A 14,279-nucleotide genomic window follows, 5' to 3' on the forward strand; every position below is an offset into this window, starting at 1 on the left:
ATGTATTTCTTATTTTCCAATTTCAAATCTTTTCCATTTCTCTCCCCACCCCCCACGACTCTTGTTCTCTTTGCTTCCCTGTAAAAGCAAAAGGAAGGCGAAGGAAAGCTTTTTTTGAGATCAGTGTCCCACCAAGACTGCAATTATATACCTCAAAGGAAGTAAGCACGACGCTGCGGCGAAGGGTAATGCTATATATAAAGCAATCAGAGTGCACCCCCCACCCCCCCGCATTTGAGGAAGATCTGCCTGAATTTGTCTGCATTTTTGTTGGGAAAGGCTTTGCAGTTTAGTCCCGCCCATCGTCACAGATGAAGTCAGAGCCTGGTCTGGGAGGAAGGCGCCTGTGCCCTCTAGTTAAGTCCTCTCTCTGCTAAAGCGCCGCTCCAGGCCGGGGTCCGGGCTGAGACGGAAGCACAGCTGCACAACGTTCCCGTAAACCTCGCGGTGCGTAGGCCGCTCTCTCCCTTGCGGGCCGCCTGCCGGAGGCTGCTGGAGGCAGCCGTGGGGGTGCGAAAGTCGAGCGGCGGAGCAGCTCCCTCGAGGGGGGAGGCGCGCTTTGAACCCAAGGCGCCGGCAGACAGAGAAGGGGAGCCATGGGGAGCCTGAAGGAAGAGCTCCTGAAGCCCATCTGGCACGCTTTCACCGCCCTCGACTTGGACAAAAGCGGGAAAGTATCCAAGTCGCAACTTAAGGCAAGTCCAGGCGAGATGGGAGAGCGCCTCGAGCCCTCCACCAGGCGAGGGGATGTGTGGGGGGGTGTGAGTTTCTGGGGAGCCTTCGGGGGGAAGCCCTTTTGCTGCTCCCGGCGAGGCACTTCCCCCTTTTTTTGGCGGACGCGGGGAGCCTTCCAGGCACGGGTCAGAGCGGCAGGGAGGGGTGACCTAGAGTCAAGGGATAAGTACCGCCTCGGGTACTAGCTGGGGGAGTACCGGTTCCATTGCTAAGCCCAGTTGTTCCACCTAAACTCTTCTCCACCTAGACAGCTTTTCCTTTACTTTTCACCCGTGAGTGGCATCGGAAAAAAGTTCCCCGAGCATTTTGTCTTTTGGGCTGAGAGCTAAAAACAGAGAGTGTGTCCTTTAGGATGGGAGATGGAGGTGGTACAGGTAGCTCTGATGCCTTCCAGGGTAGGATGGCTGTACAGCAGGGGTGAAATCCAGCAGTTTCTGACAGGTTCTGGAGAACCGGTAGCGGAAATTTTGAGCAGTTCGGAGAACCGGCAGTGGAAATTTTTGGCAGCTACCATCTCTGGCTGGCCCCAGAGTGGGATGGGAAGGGAGATTTTGCAATAAAGGGGCGTGCATATGTGCACAAAAGTGCCTACCATTCCTGTCCTATTGTTTTCTTTCATTATATGTGTTTATATATAATGTTGTGACAAAATAAAATAAATAAAAAAATAATAAAAAATATCCTTCTCCAGGAGTGGGGAGGGAATGGGGATTTTGTACTATCCTTCCCCTGTCACGCCCACCAAGCCACACCCCCAGAACCGGTAGTAAAAAAAATTGGATTTCATCACTGCTGTACAGGTAGTCCTTGAACTACAATCACAATTGAGCCCAAAATAGAATAGAATAGAATAGAATAGAATAGAATAGTATAGAATAGAATAGAATTTTATTGGCCAAGTGTGATTGGACACACAAGGAATTTCTCAAGGTAGAGTTTCAATCAACTACCAGCTGGGTCTTATAACAGTTCAGCCAAGTGGAAAAAAGACTAAAATACTCTGTGGAGTCAATCCCGCTTTTATTCAGTGTCAATCATAGGGTCAGTTTAATCTAATGCTATGAGAATGTGAGCAAATTGTTTGTTTTTCCCCTCTGAATTGTAACAGTGGTATAAAGTTAAATTGTAAACAAATATAAAACAAACAAACATAATACATCCCTCCCACATCTTAAAGAATAGAATAGAATAGAATAGAATTTTTTATTGGCCAAGTGTGATTGGACACATAAGGAATTTGTCTTGGTGCATATGCTCTCAGTGTACATAAAAGAAAAGATACGTTCATCAAGGTACAACATTTACAACACAATTGATGGTCAATATATCAATATAAATCATAAGGATTGCCAGCAACAAGTTATAGTCATACAGTCATAAGTGGAAAGAGATTGGTGATGGGAACTATGAGACGATTAATTCAGTAAATAGTCTGACAGTGTTGATGGAATTATTTGTTTAGCAGAGTGATGGCCTTCGGGAAAAAACTGTTCTTGTGTCTAGTTGTTCTGGTGTGCAGTGCTCTATAGCGTCGTTTTGAGGGTAGGGGTTGAAACAGTTTATGCCCAGGATGCGAGGGGTCTGTAAATATTTTCACAGCCCTCTTCTTGATTCGTGCAGTATGCAGGTCCTCAATAGAAGGCAGGTTGGTAGCAATTATTTTTTCTGCAATGTTTTCTGCAAATGTTAAACATACATTTAACAAATGTATGTTGTTAAGTGAAACATTTGTTAAGTGAGCTTGCCCCATTTTATGATTTTTCTTGCCACAGTTGTTAAGTGAAGTGTTGCGTTTGTTAAGTTAGCAACACGGTTGTTAAGTGAATCTGGCTTCCCCATCGACTTTGCTTGTCAGGTCACAAAACCTGATCACATGACCCCAGGATACTGTCATAAATACGAACCACTTGCCAAGCATCTGAATTTTGATCAGCCCATAGGGATGCTGTAATGGTTATAAGTGTAAAAAACATAGGTAGTCAGAGGTACCTTTTTTCAGTGTCATTGTAAATTTGAATGGTCATTAAATGAACTGTTGTTAAGTCGAGGACCACCTGTATTTGCAGAGGTTTCATTTGTTGTATACTTCATAGAGGACTTTACTTAAGAACTTTGTTCACATTAAACCATTGATGGCTTTATCAGACTTTAATAAGTAGCAATAGCACTTATATACCGCTTCACAGTGCTTTACAGCCCTTTCTAAGTGCTTTACAAAGTCAGCACATTGACCCTGACAATCTGGGTCCTCATTTTACCAACTTTGGAAGGATGGAAGGCTGAGTCAACCTTGAGCCAATGCGGAAGACAATTGTGTGGGTTCACACAACATGCTGACCATAAAGTATGTTTTGGAATCCCAGAGACTGGGCTCAGACAATACTTGAAGCCAAAATCAAATAAACAATGTAATTACTGAGTAGCTATCTGAACCCAGGTAGGATCTGGAGTTGATAACTCCTGATCAGAGTAATCTTGGGCTCTATTTGGCAGAATCCAGAAATCAAAGTATGTTCTTTCAAGATGGGCTTCTGAGAGACTTTTAGTATTACTTCCCTCCCTCTTCAGCAAGCCCACTTTTTTGTTTCTGCAAGTTTGGAGGCTGAAAATGCTTTTTTGTTTAGATGACAATTTTATTTTTTTCTGGATCTAAGTGATAGAATTCACTGGCACAGAACGAGGCAAGCAGATTTAAAATTATTAGCCCATCTTTATCAAGAACTCTAGAGGAAATATAAAAAGAGAAAAAACTCCCTCCCCCTTGATATCTGCATAAGGATATTACATAGTAACTTAGGTGTTCTTTTGTTTTAACTAATTTATAACAATTATAAAATAATACAAGAAACTAGTGTGGTATTTATGTATATTTACAATGTAGCATGGTTCTTAGGGCCACTTGGCTATCAGCTATGCTGCCCTTCATGTAAGTGTGATGATGTTGGCTAACTAATGTTGCTATGTGCTCATTTTGTAATTTAGGATGAGTTCATTGTCCATTTAATTATAGGCATGCTAGAGTTCTATAAATGCTGAAATAGCTAAATGTGCATGCGGAGTAGGATTTAAATCTTAAAACAGCTTACATAACAAAATGTATGCATTATGCAGGTGCTTTAGCACAGATTGAAATTACATCCATGTGCTCATATTCTCAACATGTTTGGTCTTGTGGATAGACTATTCAGAGACAACGTTACACTATTAGGCAGTGATTTATCTTAAATGGTCAAAGTATGAGACATACTTGTAAAAGGACAACAAACTATTAATGATTGATCTCATTGCATCTGTGTAAGAGAAGAATCTGGGGTAGAGTGTCTAATTTACATGGAAAAAAATTAGGTTCAGTCTTTCATAGTTCCACGTAAAACTTGGAAATTCCCCTCTTGAAGACTCTGTCAGCTAGACAAGACTGCTTTACCTAGATTAACGCCTTGAGGTGGAGTAAAGTAATTTCTGCTGTTTTCTAAATTTTTGCAGCTTTGTGATATGTTATTTGCCTACCTCAACCCTATCAAAATATAACTTGTTGCTGGCAATCCTTATGATTTATATTGATATATTGATCATCAATTGTGTTGTAAATGTTGTACCTTGATGAACGTATCTTTTCTTTTATGTACACTGAGAGCATATGCACCAAGACAAATTCCTTGTGTGTCCAATCACACTTGGCCAATAAAAAATTCTATTCTATTCAAAATATTTTGGCTGTTTCTAAGAATATTCCCTAATATTAGTTGTCATGGGTGTAGATATGTGAAACGGAATCAAATAAGATAAAGTTGGCCTTGAGTTCCTACCGCAATTTTTCTTATTGGGAATTATTACGGACTGTACAGTAATTGAGACTAAGTTGATTTTAAATTTAATAACAGCGGCAAGACTACTGATAGGACAATACTGGAAGAAAAAAGGGTTACCTACAATGGAAGAATGGATATTGAAAGTTGCTAATTTGGCTGAGATGGCTAAAATCTCAGCCTTTTTGAAAGACACTACACAAGAAAAATAACTGAATGGAAAAAATGGATTGAATATACGCAAATAGATATCAGATTAAGAGATTTCAGATTGCTTTTGAATGATTAGGATGTATTTATCTTTGATTTGTATGGGGGGAGTTAGGATTTGAGAAGAAAGGGAGGATTATAATTTGTGTTAGGGAAAATTTAGCGAATGATTGTTTTTTCTTTGAGCTATACCTTGTGTTTGTTCTGGAAAGTCAGGGGGGGGAGGGTGGTTTTGGAGGAAGGGGAGGGATGGAGTGGGGTGGGGGGGGGAAAGGGGCTGAAAATTTTTGTAAAAACTTTTTCAATTGAAAAAAAAAAGTTAGCCTTGAGTTGAGTTCGGCTTCTTGGTGACACAACCACAGCGACATGGAAAATAATGTGCAGTTTTTTTGGCAAAAGTACTGAAATGATTTTGCTATTGCTGCTTTCTTCTGGGATATTTTTCAATTTCCCTGTTACAGGTTTGGTATGTATTTACTTTATATTTTTATCCCACTTTTATTATTTTTATCAATAACTCTAGGCAGCAAACTTACTTAACATTTCTATCTTCTTCTATTTTCCCCACAACTACCATCATGTGAGCTGAGTTAGGCTGAGAGAGAGTAACTGGTCCAAAGTCAGCCAGCTGGTGAGACTAGAACTCACAATTTCCTGATTTCTAGCATGAAATGCTTTAACCATTAGACCAAGCTGGCTGTCCCTGATTGTCACAATCCAAGTATTAACAAAACCAGTTTAGCTTCTTAACCCAGACATCATAGATCTGTTTAGATTAATTAAAGTGAATAATTGTCCGTATTCTAGAGTTCTTTGTAATTGATGTATTCTAATTAATGTACCTTGAATTTTTGGAACAGTTTAAGAAGATATTGATTTAAAAATTTTTAATTTGTTTTTATGGGTTTTAAATTTTTGTAAATTTTTTATAGGGTGTTATTATATTCTAAATTTTTGGCCAATTGAATAAGTTTTTTAAGGGGTGTTCTTAATATTATATGTATTGTTTTTCTTTGTATTTTTATTCTGGCTGTGCACCGCCCTGAGTCCTTCGGGAGAAGGGCGGTATATAAATTAAAATATTATTATTATTATTATTATTATTATTATTATTATTATTATTATTATTATTATTATTATTATTATTATTATTATTATATAAAGCTGCCTTATATAAAAATATTTTCTAGTTCTTGAGTAAGAAGTAAAGAATCTAGAGAGACAATGAGCTTTTTTCTGCACTCTGACCCCTTTCTTAGTTCCCACTGGTTTATAGTAAAGTAAATTAAGCTTAGTGGTTTTAAGAAAATGAACGGTGGAGGAAACCCATATAGGTAATCCTCAACGTACAACCATAATGGAGCCCGGAATTTTCATCATAAGTCAAGACAGTTATAAGTTGAGGTAACCATGTGACTGGACCCATTTTTTATTTTTTTTTGGTGGTAGTCAGTAAGTATTCCTATGGGCGTTTTTTGCTGGAAACCAAACAGTGTTCTAAATTATGGACATTGTGACCACTGAATGCTATACCTGGACATAAAAAGAGAGCTGATTGTCAATCAGCCTGAAATGCAGTCTTGGGACCATGTGTGAGTGTGAAGTGCCATTGGAACTAAGGACTTAAACAATCACTAGGGGACTGGTTGTAAGTCAAGGACTACCTGTATATGGCTTTTAAAAATGTGCTGTATTCTTGAGTCACCCACTTTCTGTTTTATCATAGCTAGTTTTGTCCTTGCTCTGATTACACAAACTCCCCCCCCCTCAAAAAAAACCCTATAAAACCCACTTTATCTTAAAAGGGTTTTAGGTAAGGCTTTCCCAACACTTGTTATTACTGTAGATACGTATTAATTGTGAGGGATGGAACCCAGATCTGCTACAAAGTTCTAGCCCTGAAGTGTGGTCACTTCTTCATATTTCAAGTAATAGAACACAAAAAAAATTGTTTGACATGCTGAAACAAAGACATAATTCTATCCTTTGTCTGGGATGTGGACCTCCCGTTTAAAAAAAAAAAGTGATTCAAGCACAGTGATATCTGGCACACACAACTATTGAGCTAGAAATTAAATTTGGCTTAGAAGACTGCCATTTTTGCTGTAGGTACTGACAAATTGTAATTGCTCATTACTGTAGACCTTTTTGTGCTGTGAAAATGAAGATTGTATAGTCTTAGCTATTTTAGGCCATGGTTGGACTGCCAGGCACAGTTGGAATGAAGCCATTCTTATTATAAGAATTATTCTGTCGCTGTATTTCAGATTTAATGCTGCAAAGCATAAAAATGTAGCATGCCCCACCCTCTTCCATTCAGTTGGTTGTTGCATTTTCTACTCCATTGGGCTACAACATTCAGACACCCGAATGAAAGAACTGGCTTTAATTTCAGCTCCGTGTGGAGCTTGCCAAAGACAAAATAGGATAAGTAGTCAAGAGCTCCATTCTTGCTACACACTCTTTGGAGCATTCACCACAGCACTCTTGCACAGTTTGTAGATCTTTGATCTGTAAGTCTGGGCATATTCCAGCAGGCTCCCTTGGCCCTCATTTCCTCTGAATAAGCCAACACTAAGAATGTTTTGAAAAGGCTTCTACACCTGTGGAATGTCTCGGATAGTAGATCATTGTAACATCACTAGTTTGGCTGGAATCTGTGCTGGCAACTGTGAATTCTGTCAATAATTCATGGCAGTTTTAAGAGAATTAGGCAGGACTGAATGAAATCCCAGAATTCTTTTCTGTATTTATAAGTGTTCTGAAAGTTTTCTGTGGAATTTTTATAAGCATTGCTGGGAATCTTACACAGTTCTTCAAACATCGTCGTCGTCTTCTTTTTTTACTTAAATTGAGGCTATGGGTGGTAACTCTAAATTAAAAGCTAGATTAAGCATGAAATTGTTGTCTTGAAATTTGAAAGTAGATTTGATGTCATGGAGTAGATGGCCAAGATAAATGCAAATATCTTGTGCTTCCACACCACAATAATGCTGTGGAAGCTATATCCTCATATGAGCACACTGCTTACTACAAGGGGAAAAATTAGTTTGGATATTGTAGAGAAGAATAAGGAACAGGAAGAATTTAGTATTTGTTTTCTGCATTACATTGAATAACACTAGCAGAGTAAGTGCTGTGTCAGTTTTCTTTGTGAAGCTGCAAAGAAAGTTTATTAACTACACTGACAGTTCCTAGGACAGAGGTGCAGCAAGCAGTTATTGAAGCTTCTGTAGTTTGAGTAGTCAAAGGGTTATGAGTATTTTAAGATTGTAGCATATTTGCTTTTACAACACTGTACTCTAAAAATAGTTGCATCATGAAATGTAATTAATTTGTTGAAACTTTAGATTATTTTAAGTGTTGCTCCTCTACTTTTTTTTAATGTTGCACCTCAATATTAAAAATAAATCTTATGGATAGTATTATATTATACATATCTTGAATCTAAATATGTATAGGTTTTTTTCTTTTAAAAGGTTATAAATGTTTTGTTATGCATGTGGCAGGTTCAAAACCTGATGGACTGCTTTCTGGCATGAGGGAAGTGGAGATAATATTAAAAAAGATGTAGATATGTTGATATGTTACAAACCAAATCTGTTATATCTTGCATTTTTAAAATCCACAAAACATTGCACTACTGTATTCCTATTAGTGACCAAACTTTTGTGAGGGAGGGAGCAGAGACTTTGCCCTCTGTTGTAAACTAGCCTATCCATTCTGCAGCGTTCATTGCCAATTCAGCAGAGCCTAAATTATCTTTGTGTTAGGAGGTGGATTCTTCAAAAATTGTATTTCTTCTCTCTCTTGCACTAAGAGCAGGGGTCTCCAACCTTGGCAACTTTAAGACTTCTAGACTTCAACTCCCAGCAAAGCTGGCTAAGGAACTCTGGGAGTTGAAGTCCACAATTTTTAAAAGTTGCCAAGGTTGAAGACCCCTACACTAGAGCACCCCACCAAATCAGTACTATAAAGAGTTTGGCTGTATTCTTTAAAAAATAAGAAACTGTACCACTGTAATTCAGTTTATTGCTGAATTTATTGCCAATTTATTGGCAAGACTCCCTGTCCCTTAAAAGCTGTGTATTGTCTATATTTTAGTCTATAACCATAGATATTTTAACACTGCAAAAAAGGCTGCAAGATAGGCAGCCTCAACCGTTTTAAGGCAGTTCTTAAGGTCAACATTTTTTATTTTGTTCAAAGAGGAAATGGTGTAAGTATTAGAGGCAGTGAAGCAAGGCATTGTAGCATAGAGGAGGAAGTGCTACAGTGAAAATCTAGTGGAAAGTAATATTTGGAACAGAGCTGTATTAATTTCTGTTAAGATAATATTGTTCAAGTTATTATTAATTACTTGGAATGAATGATGCATCTAGAAATCATAAACTACATTTTTTTTCTTTTACTGAAAACTGAATTTTCCCAAAGAGGATCTGCTCAGAAAAATCTTTCCCAGTATTGGAATCATGTTTTTTAATTATTCTCTCAAACTATGTACAAGTGAGAATTCTGTGAGAGTGCTTTGTTTGGTGAGAAGAATTCAGGTGTGGAGGCAATAATGCTGGCAGTTCAAAGCCACTGTATCTGTAATTTTCCATGTTTAGGAAGGGTGCTTTGTCCTTCAGATTATTTAATGGAATGTTTATGTGGCTACTCTTAACAGATATACTTCCTCAGCATTTGGGAGCATGTGGGGGTAGAGAAAGTGTTTTGGTTTATTTGATAATTCACTGCAGTGCCCTTCTACTTTTAAATATAGTCTGCAATTTGCAGCCAACAACATCTTAGCTCCAAGCGTTAAAGTAAATCATGTAGATTTAATGGTAGTTCTGTCATGAAGGTAGATTATGAAATTTGGCTTTTTATGATAAAACAGAGGATTTCCCCCCTTAATAACAATCTAAAAAAGGATGATTACTATTGAAAATCTTCCAGTTTGAAAGCGGGTGAAGCTTTATATAATCCCATTATATTGTTTTTTTAATATTTTTTGCTGATCAATGCTGATATATTAAATGCAAATCTACAGAGATAGAATATCTTTGCTCCAATTGTTGGTAATAGAGCATGGTTTAGACCAGGGGTCCCCAACCTATACAGAACCGGGCCATGGAAGTGGCAGACGTGCCTGGCTCCACTTCTGTGAGCAATGGGCGAGTGTGCGCATGCACACAACTCCATTTGTGTGAATGGCGGGCTGCTTGTGCCTGCCGCTTACGCAAATGGAGCTACACACACACTTGCCTGCCGCTCGTGCAGAACCATTCCTTTCCCCACTCCTCTGCCATTCTGCAAAGCTGAAAAGGTTGGGAACACTGGTTTAGACTGGACATCAGAATTATCATCCTGTATATGTTTTTAATTTACAAGTTTTTTTCTTTTAATAGTACTTTACTGCATCTTACACAAATGATTGAAGGGATGAATAATCGAGTTGGAAGGAACCATGGAGATTTTCTAGTCCAACCCCTTGCTCAAACAGGAAACCCTATACCCGGGATGGTGAACCTATGGCAAACGTGCCCAAGGGGGCACGCAGAGCCAACTTTTTGGGCATGCAAGCTGTTGCCCAACTCACCTGTAGCTGCGCATGCACGCGTGCCCCAGCTGTGTTCGGATCTCTGGTGTGCATGTGCGCAATTCTGGAGACCCAGCTGGTCTTTGGAGCTCTCCTGCGCATGTGTTCGCATTTGTGCATGTGCGCATGAGTACCTATGCACAGCATATGCATGTGCAGCTGGAGTTCGTGTGCATGCATTGCACGTGCAAAAACTGTGCATGCGCAGTTGGTGCAATTGTGCAGTTGGTGCAGTGCATGGGAGAGCCACGCAAAAGCTGCACACAAGCACATGGTGCAACTGCACATGCAGCGCATGGGGAGCTGCGCAAAAGCTGCATGCATGCGCCGATGGCATGGTTGTGCCCATAGCGCACAGGGGCATGCGAAAGCCATGCGCATGTGCATATAGTGTGGTTGCGTGTGCAGCACCTGGGGGAGGAGCCACGCATAGGCGAAGCACGTACCTATTTGGCACTCGGTAAGTAAAAGGTTCACCACCACTGCCCTATACCATTTCGGACAAATGGTGTCCAATCTCTTCTTAAAACCTCCTGTGTTGGAGCGCTCATAACTTCTAACTATTTTTCTGTTACCCTGGTTCCTTTGTAGTATTATTACTTATGGTTTCTGCTGCTTGCATTCCCAGAATGTTTTGTGGTTACTCTAGTCACCTGCTCTTGAGTAACTTTTAAGATTATCTGTAAAAGCTCAATTTTTAAAACAAAAATGTTCATTGATTCATGTAAAAATAGATCATCTCTTTAAAGCAGGTGTGTCCAATCCATGGCCTGCGGACCACATGCAGTCTTGGACAGCTAGTAATGTGGCCCCACAACATTGTAAACTTTTAACAAGAAGTTTATTATTTACATTTACTAACTGTGTTATGTATTTTGTTGCAGCCCAAGACAATTCCTCTTTACTTAATATGGTCCAGGCAAACTAAAAGGTTGGACATCCATGATTTAAAATCTTCCTGTCCTCCTCCTTCAAAGTCCATCTTTCCTTTCTTTAAGAGTGTCATAAAAATAGCTTGGCTTGCATGATTCTTAACTTGGAACATGAAAGAAAGAAAGGCTACCATAGAAATGCCATATCTCTTTTGCTAGCCAGTATTACAATTTTACTCAACAGTAAGTTTCTTAGGACCTAGGCAGATTTATACAGGTGTAGGCAGTGTTTCAAGTTATCTGGACCAAACCTATTTTAAGCTGATAAGCACAGAATTAGCTGGGAAGTTGTAACAGAAGTAACATTATATGCTTTGATAATAACCAGATATTTGAATTTTGAATTAACTGAAGCTCCTAGACTATCTTCAAAGGCAGTCTTGATGACTTTTGTATTTGTTTTGTCTCATAAAAGGTACTATCCTTAGAATTGGGCAAGCATATAGAATACTGGAATTTTTCATTATTAACATTGTTCTTTCAAACTATAAAGAACACAGAACATTCATGAATGGTATCGTAGGATGCTTTGGAACTTAAAGGTAGCAGGCATAGAAGAAATCAGTTCAGTTTATCAGGGTTGAATGAGCATTAGAATATTTGTAGGTTCTGAGGGTTTCTGACAGAGGAAAATGTATCATTATTGGTTTGTGCTTTGATGTCATGCCAAGGTTATTGTAAAAGTTGCCTGGTTGATGTTTCCAGTTCCTTCCTTTGTCCTTTGAACTTAGTCCAAAACATTGTTTGGGCTGCTCTGGACCTAACACATTATTCTTATGTCTAAGTAAAGCACAGGACTCTTCAGGAGGTCATTATTCAAACCAGTTTTTTTAACTATTGATGGTTGTGTTTAGTTAGGATCTTCAATAATGAATGCCATTGTCCAGGAGTCGCCAGGTTAAGAACATCCAGCTTACAAACAACTCAGGCTGTTACAAGTAGGCTGCTGACTCAAAATGGCGGATGGTACTCTTCCTCCTGAGTTGATGATCTGCCAAAGTTGCACAAAGCCTCCATAAGTGTCACAAAAGTAGTGTGTGCATTTTTAATATACTGTACAGCCTGTTTTCAGTGGTTAATGAAAGCATTAATCAGCTGCACCGGTTTGTTGGCAATTCTACCTCACAAATACTCCCATTATGTAAATCATATCCCTTCTGATATGCAAGATATGCAAGAAGGGACACGAATGCTCCTCCTGATATGTAAGACATACTCCTTCCTGTATGCAAAACAAGCTGAAATGAAAGTACTGTGATTTTTTCCCCCCCTGTCTAAATTATTTATATAACTACACACAGATGCACACAGATTCTGATTAGAATGATTAGAATAACAGAGTTGGAAGGGACCTTGGAGGTCTTCTAGTCCACCCCTCTACTTAGGCAGGAAACCTTATACCATTTCAGACAAATGGTTATCCAACATTTTCTTAAAAATTTCCAGTGTTGGAGCATTCACAACTTCTGCAGGCAAGTTGTTCCACTGATTAATTGTTCTAACCATCAGGAAATTTCTCCTTAGTTCTAAGTTGCTTCTCTCCTTGATTAGTTTCTGCCCATTGCTTCTTGTTCTATCCTCAGGTGCTTTGGAGAATAGCTTGACTCCCTCTTCTTTGTGGCAACCCCTGAGATATTGGAACACTGCTATCATGTCTCCCCTAGTCCTTTTTTTCATTAAACTAGACATACCCAATTCCAACAGCTATTCTTCATATATATTCTCCAGTCCCCTAATCATCTTTGTTGCTCTTCTCTGTATTTTTTCTAGAGTCTCAACATCTTTTTTATATCGTGGCGGCCAACATTTTCTTTCCCTCTGCCTTCAGAGTAACTGATGATTCTGGTTTACATACAAATTTGAGTCAAAGACAGACTTAGGAACAGAACTTGTGGATTGGGGCTTAACTTGGGGATTGCCTGTAACTATATGCTGTTCTTTTGCTCTACAATCCTGTTTTTACATTTTACATTCCTTTGAATAGGGCCTTCTTTTAGTTTCTCACTTCAGGGTCACAGGTTGCAGGTATCTGGGCACCAAAGGAACTTAGCCACATGAATCTTATCCCTTCTTCCTTTAGTCTTTGTGGAAATATCATGTCCTTTATAGAGGAGTTAAAGACCATTGATTTGATTAGTGGAAGGCTGGTTGTCCCACCCCACTTTCAACAAACATGTGTAATGATGGATGGATGTATACTTGGACTTGTGCCAGAGCATTGTTTTAAATGTAGGGACAGAACTGAGATCATTGTGTTATGTTGGTTGTTATCGTAGTAATATTTGCTTACTATATTACAGAGCAATATGCTGACTCTGTAAACCACTTAGAGAGGGCTGTAAAGGACTGTCTATATATATATATATAAGTCTAAGAGCTATTTTTGCTATTTACTAGGCTGCCATGGCCAATCCTCAGAGAGCAAATTTTGGCTGTTTCCAAAATTTTTAAAGTAGACTTGCTATTTACAAATCTATCAGGAGAAAGGGAAGATCAGGGTATCCCCCCCCTTTTTTTTTAATACTCTCCAGCCCAATGGAACAGTTTTTCTTAACTTATTTTTCATTACTATCCCCCCTAAGAACCTTTTTAGACATTTTTTCCCTAACCACTCCTCCCCTAAAATTTTAATACCATAAACATACAGGCAGTCCTTATTTGGCAGCTACGACTGAAACTGGCGATTCAAATGTTAAGTGAAATGGTTGCTAAGTAAAACTATGGCTGTGTTTATGATCTTACTTCAGGTGTCCATTGCTTTACAAAACCGCAAACATAATAAACATGAGGATTGCTCATAAAATTACTTTTTTAATCACTGTTGTAACTGAAAAGTTACTAAATGAGGCAACTGCTAAATGAGGACTATTTGTGTGTGTGTATTGCTTTATATATTGAATGTATATTTATGCTTTATACACAAAAAGAGTAAATATAAAGCTTTTCATTCAATGTAGGGCTAAGAATGCTTAAATAAAATTCTTATATTAAAAGTTAAATTAAATATTAAAA

General features: G+C 38.7%; 1 protein-coding gene across 2 annotated transcripts in view; it reads left to right on the plus strand.

Moving 5' to 3' along the window:
• The first annotated feature begins 342 nt into the window (after window positions 1-342).
• Window positions 343-14,279, plus strand: part of SWAP70 (switching B cell complex subunit SWAP70) — a 41,256-nt gene continuing 27,319 nt past the window's right edge. For both annotated transcript variants that reach the window (XM_058159744.1, XM_058159752.1), the window contains exon 1: window positions 343-695. In XM_058159744.1, the coding sequence (XP_058015727.1) occupies window positions 597-695 (99 nt within the window). In that variant the 5' untranslated portion in view covers window positions 343-596. The remainder of the gene's footprint in view (window positions 696-14,279) is intronic.

The sequence above is a fragment of the Ahaetulla prasina genome, chromosome 1 (genome assembly GCF_028640845.1).
Source record: "Ahaetulla prasina isolate Xishuangbanna chromosome 1, ASM2864084v1, whole genome shotgun sequence".
Lineage (NCBI taxonomy): Eukaryota > Metazoa > Chordata > Lepidosauria > Squamata > Colubridae > Ahaetulla > Ahaetulla prasina.